This window comes from Primulina eburnea, chromosome 3, assembly GCF_022965805.1.
Source record: "Primulina eburnea isolate SZY01 chromosome 3, ASM2296580v1, whole genome shotgun sequence".
NCBI lineage: Eukaryota > Viridiplantae > Streptophyta > Magnoliopsida > Lamiales > Gesneriaceae > Primulina > Primulina eburnea.
Genome location: NC_133103.1, coordinates 50,285,659 through 50,309,245, shown reverse-complemented (window position 1 = coordinate 50,309,245; position 23,587 = coordinate 50,285,659). Strand labels below are relative to the sequence as shown.

Below are 23,587 nucleotides of genomic sequence, written 5' to 3'. Positions count from 1 at the left end.
GTGTTAGCTGACTCAACAGTTGGACAGATCAAGTAGTAACTGATCCTTGTATCATGGACAAGGTCATGTAGGAAGCTGGAAACAATCCCTTGGAAGCATATTGTATCTGATATAAGTCGAGTGAGTCAATCGCCTCATGCTCAGGTCTAAGACGAGACTCAAAAATAAATTTTGTTACAAAATATTGCATTTTTTGGGTTATCTCCTCCCCAGCTCTCAAGTCTCTCGTCTTTCCCCTATATCGATATCAGTTAGTCATGAAATATCGCTCTTTAAATTTTCAACTTGTGTATTTCAATTCTTATTATTGATTCAGTCATGTGTTTATGTCATTCAAGGACTTCCCTCCCTACTCCAAGTCAATTCGTTAAAAAAAAAAAAAAAATTAGATGCATCAGACCGAAAATATTCGAACCCATCACAATCGAATCGAGACCTACTTCACTTGTTTAGAAGTTAGGTTCACAATTTTGTTTCACTTTGGTATGTGCTTGTGTTTGACACGTCCATACAAAAATTTAGAACAGTAAACATCTCGTACTTTGGTGGGTCTCCGAGATTTTTTCGATAACCTATGTTGTGTTGAAGGGATATCTATCTAATCTGATTGATTGCGTAAAGCCCGCTCTATTATAATAGAGTTAGTTAGTTGATGTGATCGCGCTGAAATGGGTGAATCGAGTAAAGAGCTCCAACGGATCAAATCAACAATTTATAATGTTTGGGAATTTTGAGTGAAGATAATGGCTGTGATAGCACCTGCAAACAATGAAAAGAACTCGTGAATGGACGTCAGAGGGGTGTTCCGACGTAGCCACTCTGATGCTAAAGTCTAGGTTGAGGATGAATACAAGCAATATTTGAGAGAAAATATGTGTAATGCTTAGAGTTTAAAGATTTCAGCATCCTTAAATAACATTAATACCTGCTATTTATAGTAGAAAATGGAGTAGGTACCTCGATTTCAGTGTCCACCTACTAAGTATGGCAAGTCGGTTGCCCATACTCTAGCTTCTGATGGCTTCTAGGACGCTCCAAGCCCAAGTTGTTCTCACAGATTAGACTCCATGTATCAATCATACTCAAGTGTGGTGCAATTCTCGAGGTGGCCCGGACAGTCGGTTACCCGGATACTTGTATGAGAGCCCGGGCTATGATGACTGCCCAGGAAGAGGAGAAGTGCCTCAGAAGCTGGCTTCTGATCTAGGCTATCCAATTGATATCTCGGGTCAATGATGACCCAGGGCCCTTACAGGAGTATCATCAGTGATTCCGGCTTAGTGAGTCCATTCACTGATTCTTAAACATCAGTCGGTTCAGTTCATTTTAAAAATAAAAAATAACCAACTAACGTGAAGATTGGACCACAATCAAACTATCAACATTCAATTAGCCATCACACAATATCATTGCAACTCTCTCAAAAGTACAAGAAGTCGATTTTTACAACCTAAGATTGTCCATTGGCTGTGTTAGTTGAGCTCCAAGGGTTGGTTGTTCCTGCAAAAAAAAGGGTTCAAACAAAACTCAATAAATGCCACATTGTTGAGGTCTACTGTCGGTTCTTTTTTTTGACAAAGAATAAGTAGCAAACATAATAGACCCAAGTACAACCACCGGCGGGTGGGTACGACTGTTTCCTCAATTTTTTATTTTTATTGATTAAAGACTTAAAAATATTTATATTTTTCATTTTCCCTTCTAATATTTCTTATTATCCTCCACTTCTATTTTCTGACTCCGTCCCTAGCTAGATACTGTATGTATTAACATCTGACGAAAAAATTTACCATGTGTCACTCTTGATTTGAGAACTATACCAATTTTTTTACCGTCGTTGCAAATTTCCATTTTGATTAAATGAAATATAATAAAAGAGAATTACATGAATATACATGCATGCACGATGAAAAAAATATTATTATGTCGGAAATTTAAATACGAGAAACTCGAATAAATTAGGAAAAAAATATATATTTACACTCCATGGAAGGAAAATATGCATTTGCGCCTCTAGGAACCTATTCAGTGGCAGAGTCATCACATGTATTAGCCAAATATTTTTTTTAAAAAAAAAGTTGTTTGTAAATTTGTATAATTTTGGATTAATATGATATTAGTCCCGGATAGATCAATTTAAAATATTAAAATATTCTAGATTTTAAAATTCTAGTCCGAACATAGTCATATTCCAGGGTCCGCCACGGAACCTATTGATAATTCTCCATCACATGTAGCTAGCTTAAATAAGTAATGAAGAGATGGTATAAAATAGCTTGGGTCCATCTAATATTTAGGCATAATATATGAACACCAACCAAACTCTTGGATTTCTTGTGATTTTGGATTATTTTCACGAAGTTTTATTAATGTTTATTGGATCACAATTTTAATGTTATACACACACACACACACACATATATATATAGTGTTTCTTGGATGAAAATTTAAATTTTAAGATGAATGCAAGCATCTGAAAATTTTATTACCTTATTGTGCATGTAAAAATTTTGATTAATTCGATGTTGGGTTGTACAAAATTAGCGTTATTTTCTGTTTAACTATTACCAATTTCTGTTGTGAAAAAATAAAAATTTATGGTAAAAAGTAAAAATCTCAAACTCTCAAAATTTACCAAACTACACACTTTATAATATTTTTCTCTCTACTCAATTGTGATTTTCTTCACAAATGAGAGATCTATTTATAGAGTTTCATTACACATAATCCAAAAATAAAATACATCATTACCTACATCATCACACACAAATTTCTAACTTTACAACTCTTATTTTCAACATTCAAATATTCAACTATTACTTTTTCATATTAAAATATATTATTTCAACACTCCCCCTTGTGATGATGATCATGATACGATGATGTCTTCATTACGTGTTTTGTACTGCCTCGTTAAAAACCTTACTAGGAAAAACCCATTGGGATAAAAACCATAGTAAGGGAAAAAGAGTGCAGTCACGTGAACTCCCCCTCATGTTGACACGAACAACTCTTCACAAATTTCGTAGATTGCGCATCCCAATATTATATATGTGCTTTCTGAATATTGACGTAGGTAGTGCCTTTGTGAAGAGATCTGATGAGTTTTCACTTGATTGAATGTGACGAACATCAATACATTTATTCTTCTCAAGCTCCTTGGTGAATGCGAAGAACTTAGGAGGAATATGTTTAGTTCTGTCGCTTTTTATGTATCCTTCTTTCATTTGAGCAACACATGCAGCATTATCTTCATATAGTATCACAGGCTTCTCATCAAATGATAATCCGCATGAAATTTGGATATGTTGGGTCATTGATTTTAACCACACACATTCACGACTTGCTTCATGTAGTGCAATAATCTCGGCATGATTTGATGAAGTTGTTACGAGCGTTTGTTTCTGTGAACGCCAAGATATTGCAGTGCCTCCACGAGTAAATACATATCCAGTTTGGGAACGTGCCTTGTGTGGATCAGATAAGTATCCAGCATCGGCATAACCAATTATACTTGGATTAGCATCTTTTGAATACAAAAGTCCCAAGTCTGTCGTTCCTCGTAGATAACGGAATATATGTTTAATTCCGTTCCAGTGTCTCTTTGTTGGATATGAGCTAAATCTTGCCAACAGATTCACGACAAAAGATATATCAGGCCTTGTACAATTTGTAAGGTACATAAGGGCACCGATGGCACTTAGATATGGTACTTCTGGACCAAGAATATCTTCATCATCTTCACATGGACGGAATGGATCCTTTTCTATGTTTAATGATCTAACAACCATTGGAGTACTTAAAGGATTTGCTTTATCCATATTAAAACGTTTAAGGATCTTTTCTGTATAATTTGTCTGGTGAACAAACATTCCACATTCTTTTTGTTCAATTTGTAAACCCAGACAATACTTGGTTTTTCCAAGATCCTTCATTTCAAATTCTTCCTTCAAGTATGACACAACTTCTTGAATTTCCTTATTCGTTCCAATGATGTTTAAATCATCAACATATACAGCAATAATTACGCATCCGGATGTTGTTTTCTTAATAAAAACACAAGGGCATATTGAATTATTTACATATCCCTTTTTCATCAAGTGATCACTTAGTCGACTATACCACATTCGACCTGATTGCTTTAACCCATATAATGATCTTTGTAATTTCACAGAATAACATTCCTTGGGTTTTGAACTTTGTGCTTCAGGCATCTTAAATCCTTCAGGGATTTTCATATATATATTACTATCAACTGATCCATATAAGTAAGCTGTAACAACATCCATAAGACGCATTTCTAAATTTTCAGATACCGCCAAGCTAATCAAATACCGAAACGTAATTGCATCCATCACAGGAGAATACGTTTCTTCATAATCAATTCCAGGCCTTTGAGAAAAACCATGTGCAACAAGTCGAGCTTTATATCTTACTATTTCATTTTTCTCATTTCGCTTTCGAATAAAAACTCATTTGTATCCAACAGGTTTTACACCTTCAGGTGTAAGGACTATAGGTCCAAAAACATTACGTTTATTTAGCGAATCCAATTCGACCTGGATGGCTTCTTTCCATTTTATCCAGTCCTGCCGATTTTTACATTCACCAAAAGATTTTGGTTCATGATCTTCATTATCATTTATGATGTCGATTGCCACATTATAAGAAAATATATCATCAATTTCATCTATATCTTTTCGGTTCCATATTTTTCCAGTATTAATGTAATTGATAGAGATTTCATGATTCTCGTCAGTTTGTGGTTCTGACAGAACATTTTCATCATCATGTGTTTCTTCAGGAACAATATTCTCTATTTTGTGATCATCATGTTTCTCTATGAATTTTCTTTTTCGAGGATTTTTATCCTTGGAACCGACTAGCCTTCCACGCTTCAGGCGTTTAATGACATCATGAGTATCTTCCATTTGTTTCTTTGGAATTTCAATTCGAGTAGGGGCATTTGCAGCATGTATATATGATTTAGTTACCCCTTTTGTGTCTGCAAATGCATCTGGTATTTGATTTGCTATTCTTTGCAAGTGTACAATTTGTTGTACATCTTTTTCACATTGTTTTGTTCTTGGATCCAGATGTAACAATGATGATACATACCATGTAATTTCTTTTTCGGTATGTTTTTGTTCTCCCCCTAACATTGGGAAGATTTCCTCATTAAAATGACAATCAGCAAAACCTGTTGTGAACACATCTCCTGTCTGAGGTTCAAGATATCGAATGATTGATGGACTATCATAACCGATATAAATTCCAACCTTTCTTTGAGGTCCCATTTTCTTTCGTTGTGGTGGTGCAATAGGCACATACATCATACATCCAAAAATTCTCAGATGAGAAATGTCTGGTTTTTTACCAAATGCAAGCTGCAATGGGGAGTATTTATGATATGCACTTGGTCTGATGCGAATTAATGAAGCAGCGTGTAAAATTGCATGTCCCCATATAGAAATAGGGAGCTTTGTTTTCATAATCATTGGTCTAGCAATCATTTGCAGACGTTTAATCAATGATTCAGCCAATCCATTCTGTGTATGTACATGAGCAACAGGATGCTCAACAATGATTCCCATAGACATACAATAATCATTGAAAGTCTGGGAAGTAAATTCACCAACATTATCAAGTCTAATTTTCTTGATTGTATAATCGGGAAATTGATTCCTCAATTTTATTATTTGAGCAAGTAATCTTGCAAATGCAACATTTCGAGTTGACAATAAACATACATGTGACCATCTACTGGAGGTATCAATCAATACCATAAAGTATTTGAATGGTCCACATGGTGGATGGATTGGTCCACAAATATCACCCTGAATACGTTCAAGAAACATTGGTGATTCAGTTTGGATTTTGACTGGTGATGGTCTTATAATAAGTTTTCCAAGAGAACATGCTTTACATTGAAACTTATTATTCTGAAAGATCTTCTGGTCTTTCAGTGGATGACCATGTGTATTTTCTATAATTCTTCGCATCATTGTTGAACCAGGATGTCCCAATCGATCATGCCAATTGGTTAATATCGAGGAATTATCAACTACCATGTTTGATTCAATGGGACTTATATGTGTATAATGCAATCCAGTAGGGAGCATTGATAGTTTTTCAATAACATATTTCTTTCCTGATTTATATGTGATAAGACACATATATTTCACATTCCCTTCATTCATTGTTTGAGTATCATACCCATGGGAATATATATCATTAAAACTCAACAAATTTCTTTTCGATTGTGGTGAATATAAAGCATCATTGATCAAAAATTTTGTACCATTAGGTAACAAAAATTGTGCTTTACCACATCCTTTAATCAAGTCTACAGGACCTAATATTGTGTTCACCGTCGTTTTTGTTGGTTTTCGTTCCAAGAAATATCTTTTATCTCGGAGGATAGTGTGCGTTGTACCACTATCGGGTATGCAAACTTCAGCTTTGCTCATAGCATTTTCCATATTTGAACTTCAAAAAAATATGCAATGAAATAAAATTACTGACAATACATATATAAATATAACACATATCATAATTGTACAATAAAACATTATTATATGAATACATGAAAAACAAATTATTGTACATTTATATTCTACCACTATATTGTTCATTTTCAGAAAAATCATTGAGAAAATCTGCAGCATCAAAATTGTTCATTTCTATCCCACCAACATGTTGATCATTTCCAGAGAAATCATTCATAAAATCACCAGAATCAAGATGAGTTGAATCACTCAAACGGTCACTGCGTTCAGTGAAGTTGGTCTCCTTTTCTTTCCCCTTTAATGATTCTTTATAAAGTTTACAAAGGTGTTAAGGGGCTCGACCAACTTTGGACCAATGTCCTGGAGTACCACATCTGTAACAAGAACTTTCATATCTTTTTGAGTGATTCTCATTAACACTTGTATTCTCATGATGTCTTTTCTGTGGATGGTTTGGGACGCTCTTTTGAGATGAGTTATAATTATCTCTATTATTTTCAAAACCACGGCCGCGTCCACGACCACGACCAATTCCACGTCCACGTCCACGTCCACGTCCACGTCCACGACCAAAACCTTGTCTTTGAAATTGATTTTGGTTTCCAGGTATAAATTCATTTTTACTTACAGCATTTACTTCTGGAAATGCTGTTGATCCAGTGGGTCGGGACTGATGATTTCTCATTAATAGCTCGTTGTTCTTTTCCGCCACAAGAAGACAGGCGATGAGCTCAGAATATCTCGCAAATCCACGTACTCTATATTGTTGCTGTAGAGTAATATTTGATGCATGAAACGTGGAAATGTTTTTTCAAGCATCTCAGATTCTGTGACCTCATGTCCACAAAATTTTAATTGCGAGATTATTCTATACATCGCCGAATTGTAATCACTGACTTTTTTAAAATCTTGGAATCTCAGTGTGTTCCATTCATCCCGGGCGGTCGGAAGTATAACTTCCCTTATATGTTCAAATCTTTCTTTTAATCCCTTCCACAAAGCCATGTGATTTTTTTCAGTCAGATATTCACATTTCAATCCATCGTCGAGATGTCGACGCAAAAATATCATGGCTCTTGCCTTTTCTTGTGACGTGCATATGTCATTTTCTTTAATGGTCTCGCTTAGACCCAATGACTCAAGATGCATTTCTACATCTAGAGTCCATGGCATATAATTCTTTCCCGTGATGTCGAGCGCAATAAATTCGAGCTTTGTTAAATTTGACATGGTGGTACTAAAAAAAAATTACGATGCATTTTATTAGTTAATAAATATTGCAATACAAAGTAATAGATAAACAACAAGTACAAGTATTTGTAAAAATAAAGAAAACGCACGAGGAGGATATTCTCCGATAAATACAAGACTCGTGAGTATGATAACCAAAATAATTAAAAATATCCTTGAGAAAGCCATCTTCTTTTTTCTTCGAAAAATTTGATGATGAATAATTTTTAGAGAAGAAGAGAAAGTTGGAGTGATTGAATGTGTTTGTGAGATGATATTTATAGGGCAAAAACTAGCCGTTTGTTACCGTTTATGACCGTTGGTGTACAAAAAATAAATGTATGTATTTGTATAATTTTATGGTAATAATATGATGTATATAATATTAGACATGTTTAAATAATTATGTATATCATATCATAATATTATAATGAGTGTCATAATTTATTTTGTTTAAAAACCTTATAGGTTTTATACTTGTCGTATCCCTTACAGGGAGTGTGGGATGTCGTCTTAACATCCTCCCAGGATTTATAACAAGTTTATGAAAAATTTATTTTTATTATTTCTAATAATAACATTATATTGTATATTAAATAAATACAGTAAAATAAATATTATTACTTTTTGTTTAAAAACCTTATAGGCTTTTATACTTGTCGTATCCCTTATCGGGAGTGTGGGATGTCGTCTTAACATCCTCCCAGGATTTATAACAAGTTTATGAAAAATTTATTTTTATTATTTCTAATAATAACATTATATTGTATATTAAATAAATACACAATAAATAAATAACAGTAAAATAAATATTATTACTTTTGTTACCTTTTTCTTCTGTTTGGAGCTTGGAATAGTATGTAAGACTTTTAGAGCTTCGTGCTGATAACGTGTTGTGAAAAAGTAAAAATTTATGGTAAAAAGTAAAAATCTCAAACTCTCAAAATTTACCAAACTACACACTTTATAATATTTTTCTCTCTACTCAATTGTGATTTTCTTCACAAATGAGAGATCTATTTATAGAGTTTCATTACACATAATCCAAAAATAAAATACATCATTACCTACATCATCACACACAAATTTCTAACTTTACAATTCTTATTTTCAACATTCAAATATTCAACTATTACTTTTTTCATATTAAAATATATTATTTCAACAATTTCAAATTTTTTTTAAGAAGGACTTTTAAGATTTTATTTAGGGTAGTTGGGTGAGTGAAAAAATAGACAAGTGGATGTGTTTGAGGGACACGTTAACATGTCCCAATGTGCATACGTGGCCGTACCATTTTACGTTCATGCAACCTAAATTTCTTTAGGAGGGTCTATTCCATTTTGTGAAGATATATAAAAAAAATGTTTTTGAAATTTTTATATTATGATATGTAATATGACAAAAACTTGTGTCAGACGATCTCACAGATCACATTTTATGAGACGGATCTGTATTTGGATAATCCATGAAAAAATATTACTTTTTATGCTAAGAGTATTACTTTTTATTGTGCATATGAGCAGGGTTGACCCGTCTCACGGGTTGAGATCCGTGAGACGGTCTCACACGAAACCTAGTCATGTAATATAGAAGAGAAGTTATATGATGGGTTGCCTGAAAATTATATAATATCTTAGCAAAGTTGTACATTTTTGGCTGAGGCTAGAAGGAATTGTTAAAATGGAACTCTTTTGTTGTGATAAATAATCTTAAAGTTCAGTTTATGAAAAATAAATTAATTAAAATATATAAATATATAAGAATGTTATATTCCATCAATAACAAGTCAATAAATATTTAAAATAATTACAAAAATACTCTCGTCTAGCTGTTTTATAAACATAAATATTTATCAAATTTATGTAATCAAATTTTCTGACAATTTATCAATCAGTAATTATAACAATCAATTTTTTCATATAAAAAAATTACTTTACTCGCAAACTCTTATTGATTTCACATAATATTACTCAAGTACTAAAATAAAATAACATTTTGATGGTATGCAAAACTATCAAAATTAATAACATCTCAACTTCCAAAAGATGACTAAACTACAAAAATTATAGATAAAAATTAAGAGATTTTAAATATAAAGTGAACTAATCATGAAAATCATTTTTAAAAAAAATCACATAAAAAGTTAAATATACAATAATAATAATAATAATAATAATAATAATAATAATAATAATAATAATAATAAAACCCTCTTCTAGGTCGGGCCGTGATACGACCGCCTACCTAGCCTGACAGCAGTTCTAGTTTTGTATTTTAGTGATTGTCTGAAAAAAAAAAAAAAAAAAAAAAATATATATATATATATATATATATATATATATATATATTAAATTGTCGATTTCAGAATGAAATGATAACAATTAAAATTTTAAATAAAATAAAATCAAACTGGCTTCTCCAAGTTTTGGCTTGTACGAGCAGTTGATCGAAAATGCTTTGTAAACCAAGATTTGATCGACTTTTAGTGAAATCAGATTTCCATTTTCATACTTTATTTGACGTATTATCTTTTGAACGATACATAATTTTTGTATTATATCACGTATTATTTTTTGAACGATACAGAGACAGATGACGTAAATATGATCGAGACCGATTAATTGTATCGATCTCTCATAATTGTGACTAAGATTATTGATACCAACTGAATCGGTCGCTAATCGATCTCTATTTTGTAATAGAGATCGATTCCGTGTTTTTCTTGTCATATATGACATAATTTGTAATTTCTACACTCATTAATATGTCTTAGTACACATGAATTTAATTATAAAAAAATAGTAAACTTGGTCCTAAAAATTGACGCCAATTAGTCAAATTTCAGTCTTATTTTTCCATGACTTTGCTTCTTAATCAATTTAGCTACATGATAATAATATTTTATATCACGTTAGTATTTTTGAGAAAAAAAAATAATTTACGAAAAAGTTAGAATTAAAAATACGAATGCATAATTATTTTGGACTTATTTTTTGGAATTTTCACTTTAAAAAAATTAAAATAAATTTGAAAAATCACTTCGCTTACCTACGTCCAACGGGGCTACTATGTACGCAAAACAATTGTCTGTATCACATTTCACCACATCAATGCTATATATGACACTTGTATGCAATATATATATATATATATATATATATATATATATATATATATATATATATATATATATATATATATATATATATATATATATCAGAGATAATATATATATATCAGAGATAATATAAAAAATTCGTTCATTTATTAGCTATTAATTTGGTGCGATTTAATTATCATTTAATTTTCCAAGCATATTATATATAATATATAGCCATTAAATACAAGAGAGGTATACATTTATACACGTATACAAGTTGTAAATTTTAATAGTAGTAATTTGTAAAAATTTGATTTTTATCTAATAATTTTGATTTCTTCTTTATTTTTGGTATTTTTTTTTTGGGAATCTGTTAAAACCGACAAATATTATTTTTCGGTACCAACGTCATGATCTTACTCGGTTTATATAGCAAGAATAAAAACTATATTACACACATTAAAATCCATAAAAAAAATAAACTAAGAATAGTGTTACACTATTTCAAAATTGAAGGTAGAAATATCGTTGTTTTTATTTTATATTTTTGTTCAAATGGATTTTAATGTATGTAATAGCTTCTTTATCTCGCCAAATGAACTAAATAAGAGTGCATTTGTGTCAAATGAATAAAAGTCGGTCGATTATTTAGCGGTCATAGTAGAATTTTTAGTTTTTACTTCGTTACTGGTTCCTTCGACGATTATTAATTATGAAGTAGTATATATCAATCAACCAACTTTGGTAAAAACACCGGTCTTTGCAAATATCTATCGAGTCGTTCAGCTTCGTCCATGTTTTACCATTTTAGGCTTTTAGCTCCCGACTTTTTTTGGTTCAAAAAGGTAATAGTTGAAATTGTGACATAAATTTATGAATTTTGGATATCAATTACGTTAATTGGGTAAATTATTTATAACGTATCGTAAGATACGAAAATTAAACAATATTTATATGTATATATTGTTGAAGTTACAGCAAAAATGCACGAATTTAAGTACAAATTGAATCAAATTAGGTACGTAATTATAATTTTTTAGCTACAAACTGTTACATTATGTTGAGCCAATATAGGTACACGTTGAAATTGTAGAACAAATTAATGACCCATTTTAGGTAACAAATGAATTAAATTGAGTATGCAATAATTTTTGGATACGAAATTAGAACAATTAATAGTACAATCGATGAATTAATCTTAATTTATGTTTAGACTTAGGGACCGAATCACGGTTAAATTAATCTCATTATAATTCTTGAGTCCTTTTCTGATTTTCCGTTTGAAAACACATTTTTTTGGTGCACTGATTTGTCTCATTATTTTTTTAAATCAATAAAGTATTTAGTCTTGTTTTTACGAATTGTTTATATAACTCGAAAAATGCTGATATGATACTGGAAAATGATTATGTAAGCATGAAAAATGTTGATATATCCAACTTTGTGTAAGTAATTGATCGGATCCAAATAACAAAAAAATTTATGACAATGCACAAAAATTATCAGATCAATTCAAAAATGGAACAAGTTCGTTGAAAAAAAAAATTTTTTTCTAAATCAATAAGTATGTATTGTATATGAAAATTACTTCCCATACGTAAGTTCAAATCTTCTTAAGTAGGTTTCTTGTGAGATGATCTCACGAATCTTTATCTGTGAGACGGTGTACTCATTTTTCAAACACCATCAACAACAAAGCATTTTTCAAACACCATCATAAATTTATTAAGCATATTATATAAACTTATTAAGCATATTACAATAAGTGAACTTTCCACTTCTAATATGTAAAATGTGATGTAAAACCAAAAAACACGTATATGATATATTTAAAGTCTGATTCTTGAAATCTGCATTTTTGAAGCACTGAAGTTAATGAACAAATTTTTATGAAAATATGTTATGAACCTACCTAATACATGTTATTCTTGATTCTGACCTCACCACTTAAATGATAAAAATATAGAAATCAATATCAGTTAGCCATGAATTTCATAATTAACACTTGTTTAATCTGAAAATCGAAATATTTCTGTTTATACCCATTATCACTGCTATATTCGAGATTCCCATTGAAAAAACGATGTTAAAATATGAGAGAATTATTTTCTCCCGCTTACTGAGTCACGATCATATCAATCACCCGCTCAACTCCCTCTCAGATAAGAATCAAGAAGAGTTCAAAGAATGCTGAGGCTGGTCGACTAGATTCGATTAATCTTGTTGTTCAACAATATAATGTTAATCCACCGAATTTATTAAAACATCTCATTGTTTCTGTTAGGGGTGTTCAAACTTCGGATAAAACCGAAAAAACCGAAAATCCAAACCGAAAAAACCGAAACAATAAACCGAACCGGAAACCGAATTTTATAATTCGGATATAAATGTAAAACCGAAATTAATTGGTTCGGTTTCGGCAAACCGGAATTTAATTAATTATAATGTTATTTTTATTTTATATTATTTATTGAGATGATATTAGTGAATGAAGCATTATTTGAATAATACTTAGTTGATTGTTGTTTATGTAATTATTTGTACTTTATATTAAATATTTTACTAAGAAATCATTTAAAAAATAACATATTATATTTTATAATATATTTATATTATTAATTTAAATAATTGTATCAAAACCGAAATAACCGACCGAAATAACCGAACCATTTCGGTAGAAAACCGAACCGAACCGAAGAAAATGGTTCGGATATCGGATTATATATTGTAAAACCGAAAACCGAAATAAAAGTCGAAAACCGAACCGAGCGACGATGAACACCCCTAGTTTCTGTTATTGATTTGAACGTTCTCACTTCTAAAACTTATTATTTCAACTATATAATTTGTTAACAACACTAGTGTCACTTACCACCTCGAGTCTAAAACGCAACATGTATAGCATTACTTAGGCTAGAGGAGCGTAACCAACCAACCCTATCGGTTTTTTTAACCAAAAAATAAACAAAATAATAAAAATAATTAATTACTCTGTCACGTGCCAATCTGCCATCTAAGTTGTTGTAGTTTCTCCTCACACGTGATTCTCAGCTACCAGGCTATTGCATGCACCCTTATAAATACCACTTTTGCTCCCTCAAATTTCGGGAACTACCAAATTTCACTCCACCAGGTTGCTAATCCCTTAACCACCGCAACCTACCATTTTCCGGCGAACATGACGACTGTCGAGGCGATCCGTAGGGCGCAACGGGCGGAGGGTCCGGCCACGATTTTGGCCATCGGGACGGCGACTCCGGCGAATTGCGTCGATCAGAGCACGTATCCTGATTACTACTTTCGAATCACCGATAGTGAACACAAAACGGAGCTTAAAGAAAAGTTTAAGCGCATGTGTAAGATCATTTTTGGTTGTTATGTTCTTAATTAATTTATTAATTTCATGATTAATTGTTAATATAAGTTTGATTTTAGCTTGTTAGCTTTACATCGAATCGTTTTGGATAAAGAAAAACTTTTTATTTTTTAAAAAATTTATGCATATTTGGCTTTGGATTTCTGATTTAATTTATTGTAAAAAAGGTACAATTTTTACTATTATATTCGAGTATTAAAATTATTTAAGCAGTGAGATATAATTATGTCGAGATTTATATTTGGAGCACTCAGTGTGGCAAAAAACAAATATTTATATATTTCTGTGTAAATTTTTTAATTTTTGTATGTTATTATTATATGTTTAGATGGCTATAGTTTGTCATTTTTTCTGACGTTTTTCTATCAATCATCAATGTTATTGGATATGTATAAGTCGTGTTCAAATTTTATGACATATTATTTCTAACTGTCGGTTAATTAGTAGTCTTTTTTTTTGTTTTTATTAATTATAATATAATATAATATATTGTTAATAATATTGAACCAAGATCCTGACTCTGTTCTGATTGAGATGAGTATCTTGGAGAAAAAATGGGTACTTATTTTGAGGGAAAAATATTCATATGATTTCAAATTTAATGATATCGAGCAGTTGATTTTTTGTTTTTTTGATCCTATTTTTATGCTCCCCCTGGTCAAAAGAAGTTGAATATATTCAAACTCAATTTTATCTTCGGAAGAATTTTGGCCACGTAGAGTACCCAGGCCAAAAATAGAAGTTAGAAATTCTAACGAATTTTTGGTATCATATCGAAAAAATACTAAATTAATTGAATTTTAAAAATTTTGATGTGGTAAGGATACCTAATTTTTCGACAAAATAATGGTGTGATAATGATATATGCGAAATATGAAAAGTTTTGTATATGTATATTATCGGAACAATATATAAAAATTTAAAAATATATAATATTGTTAAACAATAAAATTACAAAATTAAAAAATATAAGATTTTTTTTGGTATAATAGATATGCTCGATATAAAATTTTTTTATATTGTAATTTTCGATGTGATATATTATATATATTTTCGGGATAAGTAATGGTATAATACCACCCTGACCAAAACGGTGCACATGGAATTTTCACGTGTCTTGAAAAAACAAGATTGCTTTTTTACTCGCCGTTTGACTCATGTAATACCCGACTTATTCTGAAATCACATGTCGCCATGAAATTTTCTCGAATTAATTTATTTACTGTCCTGTTTAACTGTATATTTGGTGATGAAATTTAAAGTTTTTAGGACAGAAAATATGATTTTTTATAATTAATCGTGCCGGCTATAGCTTACTGAATCTGATCTTTAAACTTCATTCTTGTTGAATATGTATGTATAAAATTTTCAGGTGAAAAATCGATGATCAAGAAGCGTTACATGCATGTAACAGAGGAATATTTGAAAGAGAACCCAAATCTCTGTGCGTACATGGCTCCGTCACTCGATGCTAGGCAAGATATAGCAGTGACGGAGGTGCCCAAGCTCGGAAAAGAAGCGGCGCAGAAAGCAATCAAGGAGTGGGGGCAGCCGAAATCCAAGATCACCCACCTGATCTTCTGCACCACCAGCGGCGTCGACATGCCCGGCGCCGACTACCAGGTCACCAAGCTCCTCGGTCTCCGCCCCTCCGTCAAGCGGTTCATGATGTATCAGCAGGGCTGCTTCGCTGGGGGAACCGTCATCCGAATGGCAAAAGACCTGGCGGAGAACAATGCTGGCGCTAGAGTCCTCGTCATTTGCTCCGAGATCACCGTCGTGACCTTCCGGGGGCCGAGTGACACTCACTTGGATAGCCTAGTTGGCCAAGCGTTGTTCGGAGATGGAGCAGCAGCGATGATCGTGGGCTCCGACCCGGTGTTGGCCGTTGAGCGGCCGCTTTACCAGATCATATCCGCTGCGCAGACGATTTTACCCGACAGCGAGGGTGCAATCGATGGCCACTTGCGTGAAGTGGGGTTAACTTTCCACCTTCTGAAAGATGTCCCGGGCTTGATTTCCAAGAACATCGAGAAGAGCTTGAGAGAGGCTTTCGATCCGTTGAGTATCGACGACTGGAACTCGATTTTTTGGATCGCCCATCCTGGCGGGCCGGCTATCTTGGATCAGGTCGAGGAGCGGCTAGGCCTCGATCCGCAGAAGCTTCGAGCCACCAGGCATGTGTTGAGCGAGTACGGGAACATGTCTAGTGCATGTGTGGTGTTCATTTTGGATGAGATGAGGAAGGCCTCGGCGAAGGAGGGGCTGAGCACGACCGGCGAGGGTCTCGACTGGGGCGTGCTATTCGGCTTCGGGCCGGGACTCACGGTGGAGACGGTGGTGTTACATAGTATGGCCACCAATTGATCATGTTATGTGAAGAAGTAAACCTTTTTCTTATGTATTTTCATAAATACAATAAAAAGTAATCGTTCCTTTCAAACTATTTACTTGTTATATATTTGGCAATATTGTTCCTGTATTAATTTGTGTGGGGATTAATTATTATTGTTATTATTATTATTATTTGGGTTTGTATTTAAGTTTATTTAGTAATTAAGTTGGTATCTTTTGAAATTATTTTTGATGTACTAGTAATAATAATAATAATAATAATAGGTGAAGTAAAATACTACTTATTTCTTTTTAAAGAGAGACAAATGTAATATGATATTTAATGTCCCTTTGTCTGCCATTCGTACCCAAAAAAAAAAACTTGTATGTACTTGAGAATTAACACGAAGATGAGACCGAGCTTGTACTTCAATGTTTACATCTTCTGTTGGATTAGTCGATTTTTTGGATTTAATCTTCATTCTTCGTGTGTGTTGTAATAAAAAAAATTATCACGAAGATCAAAAAATAAATTTTTTCTAAGTCATTTATATTTTACCAACACGGGATTTTGATTTATTATATTCTCGAAATTAGAGGATGTGGTCTATTATATTATTAAAATTGATTTTTAATCACATATCTGTCAAATTTATCGGTTTTAATAATCTGTTTTGTAATTTAGTTGTAGTTTCACGTGAGAGCTCGTGACATAAAGACACGTTGGTATCACATCAGTATGGAAAAAATGTATTAAAATTGCAAAGGAAAGTAATATATATATATATATATATATATATATATATATATATATATATATATATATATATATATATATATATTGTTTTGATATCCTGCACACCTATCGTACACATTTTTGTGAGCACCAATGAGGTGTCACTCACTCATTGGATGCGTAATTTTTATATATTTCATCACATCCAATGGGTGAGTGACACTTCATCGGTGCTCACAAAGGTGTGCACGGTAGGTGTGCAGAATATCAAAACTATATATATATATATATATATATATATATATATTAATTGTCTCACATCGGTTGGATAAATAATTTGGGAGTTGTATATGTGAGCTTGGACAATCTTCCCCTCTTAAGCTAGTTTTTGGGGTTGAGTTAAGCTCAAGTCCCAATCTTAACTTGGTATCAGAGCTTACGTTCAATCGTTATATGTTGACTGCCTATACAGGGACGAATCCAGGAATAAGAGTTGGGGTGGGCTTGAACTCAATATGATAAGTTATATATTATTAAAAAAAAAAGTACATTATATCGTTCAACGAAGTTGTGCCTTACGGGATTTTAAAACATAAAATTCATCAATAATAGAATTTACATCAATATGTTTAGCTAAATCTCGTTCAATATAGAGTGTCAAACAATCGGCAAGAAAGTCATCCTCCATTTTATTGCGAAGTGCCGTCTTCACATGCTTCATTGCTGAAAAAGCCCGTTCAATAGTGGCAGTAGACACAGATAATGTCAAAACAAGATGAATCAATCTAGTCAACATAACATAAACACTTGACCGTCCACTCTCGGTCAATTGCTGACACAACTCAACAAGTGTAGAAACCTTTAAATTCTGCATCACATCGAGTTTATAAATGTATCAATTCATACTTCAAAACAACAATTTCTTGATCTGTGAAATCTCCAGGATAAAACTTCTTCGCAAGCTTGCAAATATCATCACTGTTAAATGAGTCAAATGAATTTTTAGGATCTAAAGCTATACTAAGAGAAAGAAGTTTCACCGATGACTCATTGAACCGAGTATTTAACTCCATCAAAATGAAATCTATTGCTGCATTATAAACATCAAAGTGGTAATGATGTTCTATTGAATAAACCGTCGCTAATTAAAACCGTCGATTCACCTTTTTTTATTTTTTAATAATGTAGCGACGGTTTTAGCAATAACCGTCGCTAATAATTGCGACGGTTTTTGATAAAGCTGTCGCCGATCCACATCGGCGACAGGTTTACTAAAACCGTCGCAAAAGTAGCAACAGTTTTTGATAACCGTCGCTAAAACCGTCGCTAAATAAAAAAAAATGGGCTGGGCTACAGCCCAGTATAGCCCTAGCGTAGATCCGTCTCTGTGCCTATAGTCAGGCCACTCATTCTGCCCATAATTGGATTATTTGTAAACTCCACGCTCCATACGTTCATTACTGGGCATGAGAGGGGTGCGGTAATTGTCTCACATCGGTTGAAAATAACCTGAGAATTGTATATATAGGCTTGAACAATCCTCCCTTCAATTTCTTTAGCATCTAACGGGTAAGGCGAGAACCAACGATCAATTCAGAGACTCCCGTAATTTAGATAGAAGTCAGATGTCGCGTCCGCACTTTTACGAAAAATTAACGTCAGGCTATTAGATAAAATGTTCCATTCTAATTCCATGCATATTAATATTACAGTGTAACATCCTCGCACCTTGATTATGCTTTTTTCTAATGAATATATATGCAACAGTAAAGTATTGGACTGATTAATTTTACGATAATATTTATAACATATTACTTTATGTCATAAATTTTTATTTTAAAAATCATACATTAAATCTATATGAATTTAATGAATGTGATGTTTAAAATTAATTAAAATATTATTAAAAATGTTTTGGGGCCAATGTTTGAACATGTGAATGGCAGAGGTAACGTGGCCAGATAACAATCTTTCGACTCAACAAACTTCTCATTCTCGAAGCCATCGACTATTTTTGGAGGTGGCCAAAAACATGTCATCGCTATATGTCTTGTCTACTTTACTATAACTAATTTATAAGATTAATTTTATGTATGTATAACTGAAAAATATATTAATAAGTTGAAATAAAATATTTGGATTGGATATGATGTTTTATCGTGATCATCAATTACAATTTTCGATAAAACTATAATCACATTTAATTTAGAATATATAGTTGATGATAATGACATAACTTTTTTAGAAGATGGTTTTATCTACCATTAGAAGATTTGCTCCGCTTGATGCTCATACAAGTCGTTGCAAACAAAGTTGAACTTATTGTATGTATTTACGTCTTATTTCTCGAGTTGTACGAGTGCTTACATTCTTTTGTGCTCATTTTATTCAATTTTTTATAACGTGAGAACTTGCAGTTATTATTTTTTAGTGTGTACTTGATAAACTTCTGATACCGTGTGACAAACTCGAACAAGAAGGTGTTGGTTGAAAGAATAGAAATCCTGATTATTTGTCAAACAATCACGTACTTCATCTGCTCGAACTATTATTCTTCAGTGTGTACTTGATAAACCTCTAATACCGTGTGACAAATTCGAACAAAAAGGTGTTGGTTGAAAGAATCGAAATCCTGATTATTTGTCAAACAATCATGTACTTCATAGGCTCGAACTATTATTTTTCAGTGTGTACTTGATAAACTTCTGATACCGTGTGACAAACTCGAACAATAAAGTGTTGGTTGAAAGAATCGAAATACTGACTATTTGTCAAACAATCACATACTTCATCTGTTCGATCTATTTCTCGAGATTATTTTATTCACATTATATTATGCTGCTTATGTGGCAAGTTATTTTTTTTTTAAAAAAAATTATATGTGATGAGCCTATACTCTACTAAATTAAATAAATATGACTTGCCAAAGAAGTTAAAATATTCCTACCCATTTATGAAAAACGACATAAGAGCCCGAATAATTTTTTTCAAAATAAAAAATAAAAAAACAACCACACATTAATTAAAAGATTGTTGGCCCATCATATCCAATTTATCAAGGCCCAATCAAAAATAAAATTCACAGCCCAAACTTTTGGCCCATTTTCCATTTAACAGATTAGAATAGGACTCCACCATTCCATAAGCTTCGATACAATATCGACGTGGTGGTTCATATTAGAAGGATTGAGTCAACAATGGAATTTTTTAAAGGGTGCATTTGGTTTTGTATGGAATTATTCAAATCATGTTTTTTTAATTACATGGTAATTGTTTGTGGAGTAGGTCTCTTGTGATACGGTCTCACGAATCTTTATCTGTGAGACATGTCAACCCTACTGATATTCACAATAAAAGTAACACTCTTAGCATAAAAAGTAATAATTTTTCAAAGATAACCCTAATAAGATATCCGTCTCACAAAATACGATCCGTGAGACCGTCTCACACAAATTTTTGCTTTTTTTTGTATTCGAAAGTCTGTAATCGAAACATAACGCTCGATATATCCTACAATTTAAAAAGACCAGAGTAACATCATTACCACGAATTTTAACTTTTAGTTATACGATAAATATTTGATCTTATAATTGATAGCATAATTAAGAAGATATCCTCCATAATTAGATAATTATGTCACAACCCCGTATTTGATAATTAGATATATTCATCTATTTATTAGTAATTTCAATTTTTTTTTACTAATTTTCTACCACCTTTTTTCTCAACTATCTCCGTCAACTAGAATGCAATGCCCAATCTCATGAGCACATTTAATTAATTAGTTGCTTTAGTGTTTTAATTACTTTGAAGATTTATTTGATTTTGGTGCTCTACTTTTAAACCTACTTGTATCATTCCCAAATGCATAAATTTGTAATTTTGCTTGTGAATATTAACAAGTTTTTGAGATAATAAACTAAATGAGTCGTATCCTCCTTTTAAAGGAATCGCTTCTTCAATTGTTTTAATAATATAAGAGTAGAGGTTTTCCTTTGTAATGGACACACCGAAAAACAACTACTCTCTTTCTGAATAAAAGGTTTAATATTTCGAAGATTTCTCTCAAGCTTTGCTTTGTCAAACTTCTGCAAGATTATGTAAGTTTTAGTTTATGTCTTATAATTATATTTATGCTCCACCCTTCGATTATATTATGCCATCTGCAAATTATGGATAAATTGATGAATATCATCTAATTGGAATTTAATCCACCATGAATGTTTTCTTTGAGAATTCTCATAAATAAGAATTGTATCACATGCCATGATATAATCATGATAATTAAACATATTTGGCATTGCCTGAAAAGTGTTTAATTGTCTGGCTTGTCCGAGAGGTAAACCCCAATTAGCCGCTGTGATAATTTTCTTTATAATCATTTTAGAGAATGCAAAATCGCGATTGCGATCCATATGTTGGATTTCAACTGAGCCAGTTTCGACTAGAATAGTTTCAAAATAATCACGAGTTTTTCTTCCCAATATGGGTTGTAAATCTTTAATTAAATAGCTTTGAGCTATATGAATTGGAGATAGACCTTTTAGATCTTTGTCAACAGGACATCAATGAAGACATCCTGAAATTAGATAAGGATATTTTAATTCCTCTTTTGATCCCTTTAAGGTAAATATAGCATTATTATAATAATGAATGTCATATGCAGTTGGATCATCTGCGAATTCTTTAATGGGATCAAATTTCTCTTCATCTGTAGTAGCCATATTAGGCTGCTGAACATTAGCACCTCTTTTAAAAGGTGGCTTATTCATAGGCTTTTTTCCTGTTGCTGGTCTCTTTAGAACCGTTTTCCAAGGTTGCTCCCTGCAAAAATTCTCTGGTTAGAAAATCTGGTAAAGAATTCGATTTTCCAGAGATATGTTCAATATCAAAATCAAAACATGTTAATATAGCTTGCCATCTAGCAAATATTTGTTTAGATGCTATTACTTTAACATCTTTTAAAAGAATATCTTTAGCAGATTTGCAATCAACTCTTAATAAAAATTTCTTATTTAAAAGATCACTTTCAAATTTTGTAATACATTTAACAATTGAAAGAATTTCTTTCTTTATTGTAGAATAATTCTTTTGAGTATTATTCCAAGTACCAGAAGTATATCTCACAAGAATTTCTTTAGATGTATTATCTAATTTTTGTTTAAGTATTCCTCCATATCCAATATCAGAGGCATCTGTTTCAACTATTTTGAATGCTTCTGGATTAGCAATAGATAAACAAGGGAGTTCTTTAACTCTTTCTTTTATTTTTTGTATTGCTAAAGTATGACTATAAGTCTATGGTTGAGGATTTTTCTTCAACCTTTGAAATAATAATTTACAATCTTGAGCGAGATCTTTATAAAAATCTCCTATATAATTAAGACTTCCAAGAAATCTTTGTAATTGATTTACATCAGTGATTTTATCAGGAAATTTTTCAGCAAAAACAATTGCTCTTTCAATAGGAATTATTATTCCATTTTCAATATAATGTCCTAAGAATTTTATCTTAGTTTGAAAAAGTTTTACTTTTTTCTGATTTACTGCCAAACCAGCTGTTTTAGTAACTTGAATAAATATATTTAAATGTTTAAAATGTTGATCAATATTATCAGAATATATAAGGACATCATCTATATAGACAATAATATAGTCTATATATGAATTATAAATTTCATTCATTATATTTTGGAATTCTATTGGAGCATTTTTTAATCCAAATGGCATTACATTCCATTCGTAATGGCCAAATGGTACAGTAAAAGCTGTTTTATATTTATCTTCTTCTTTTAGAAGAATTTGATAAAATCCCGATTTTAAATCAAAAGAAGAGAAAACTTTTCCTTTAAATAATCTATTTAGTAAATCTCTTTTATTTGGTAATGGATGCTTTATCCATTTTAATGCTTTATTAAGCGGTTTATAATTGATAACAAGTCTTGGAGCTCCTCTTTCAATTTCGGCTGCATTTTCAACATAGAAAGCTGGACAACTCCAAGGACTATTACTTGGTCTGATTAACTCTTTTTTAAGAAGACTATCAATTTCTTCTTTGCAATAATTTAAAAGTCTAAGCCCCATAGCTATAGGCCTTGCTTTTGTAGGAATTTTATCCTCATTAAAATCATCTGTATAAGGAAGACTGATCTGATGTTTTTTCCTATTCCAAAAGGCATTAGGAACATCAGCACATATCTCTTTGGATATATTTTCAGAAATAATTTTTATTTTTTCTTGAATTTTTTCAAAATTTAATTTTTCTTTAATATTTTTAAAATGAATTTCATCTTTTAATG

The 23,587-nt window shown here is 31.8% G+C and overlaps 1 protein-coding gene across 1 annotated transcript; it reads left to right on the top strand.

Moving 5' to 3' along the window:
• The first annotated feature begins 13,954 nt into the window (after positions 1-13,954).
• On the top strand, positions 13,955-16,746 carry LOC140827816 (chalcone synthase-like). Its single transcript, XM_073190663.1, has 2 exons — positions 13,955-14,198; positions 15,591-16,746. Exons 1-2 carry the CDS (start codon positions 14,021-14,023, stop codon positions 16,583-16,585), a joined length of 1,173 nt encoding a protein of 390 aa, XP_073046764.1. The 5' UTR covers positions 13,955-14,020; the 3' UTR covers positions 16,586-16,746.
• Positions 16,747-23,587: the final 6,841 nt, after the last annotated feature.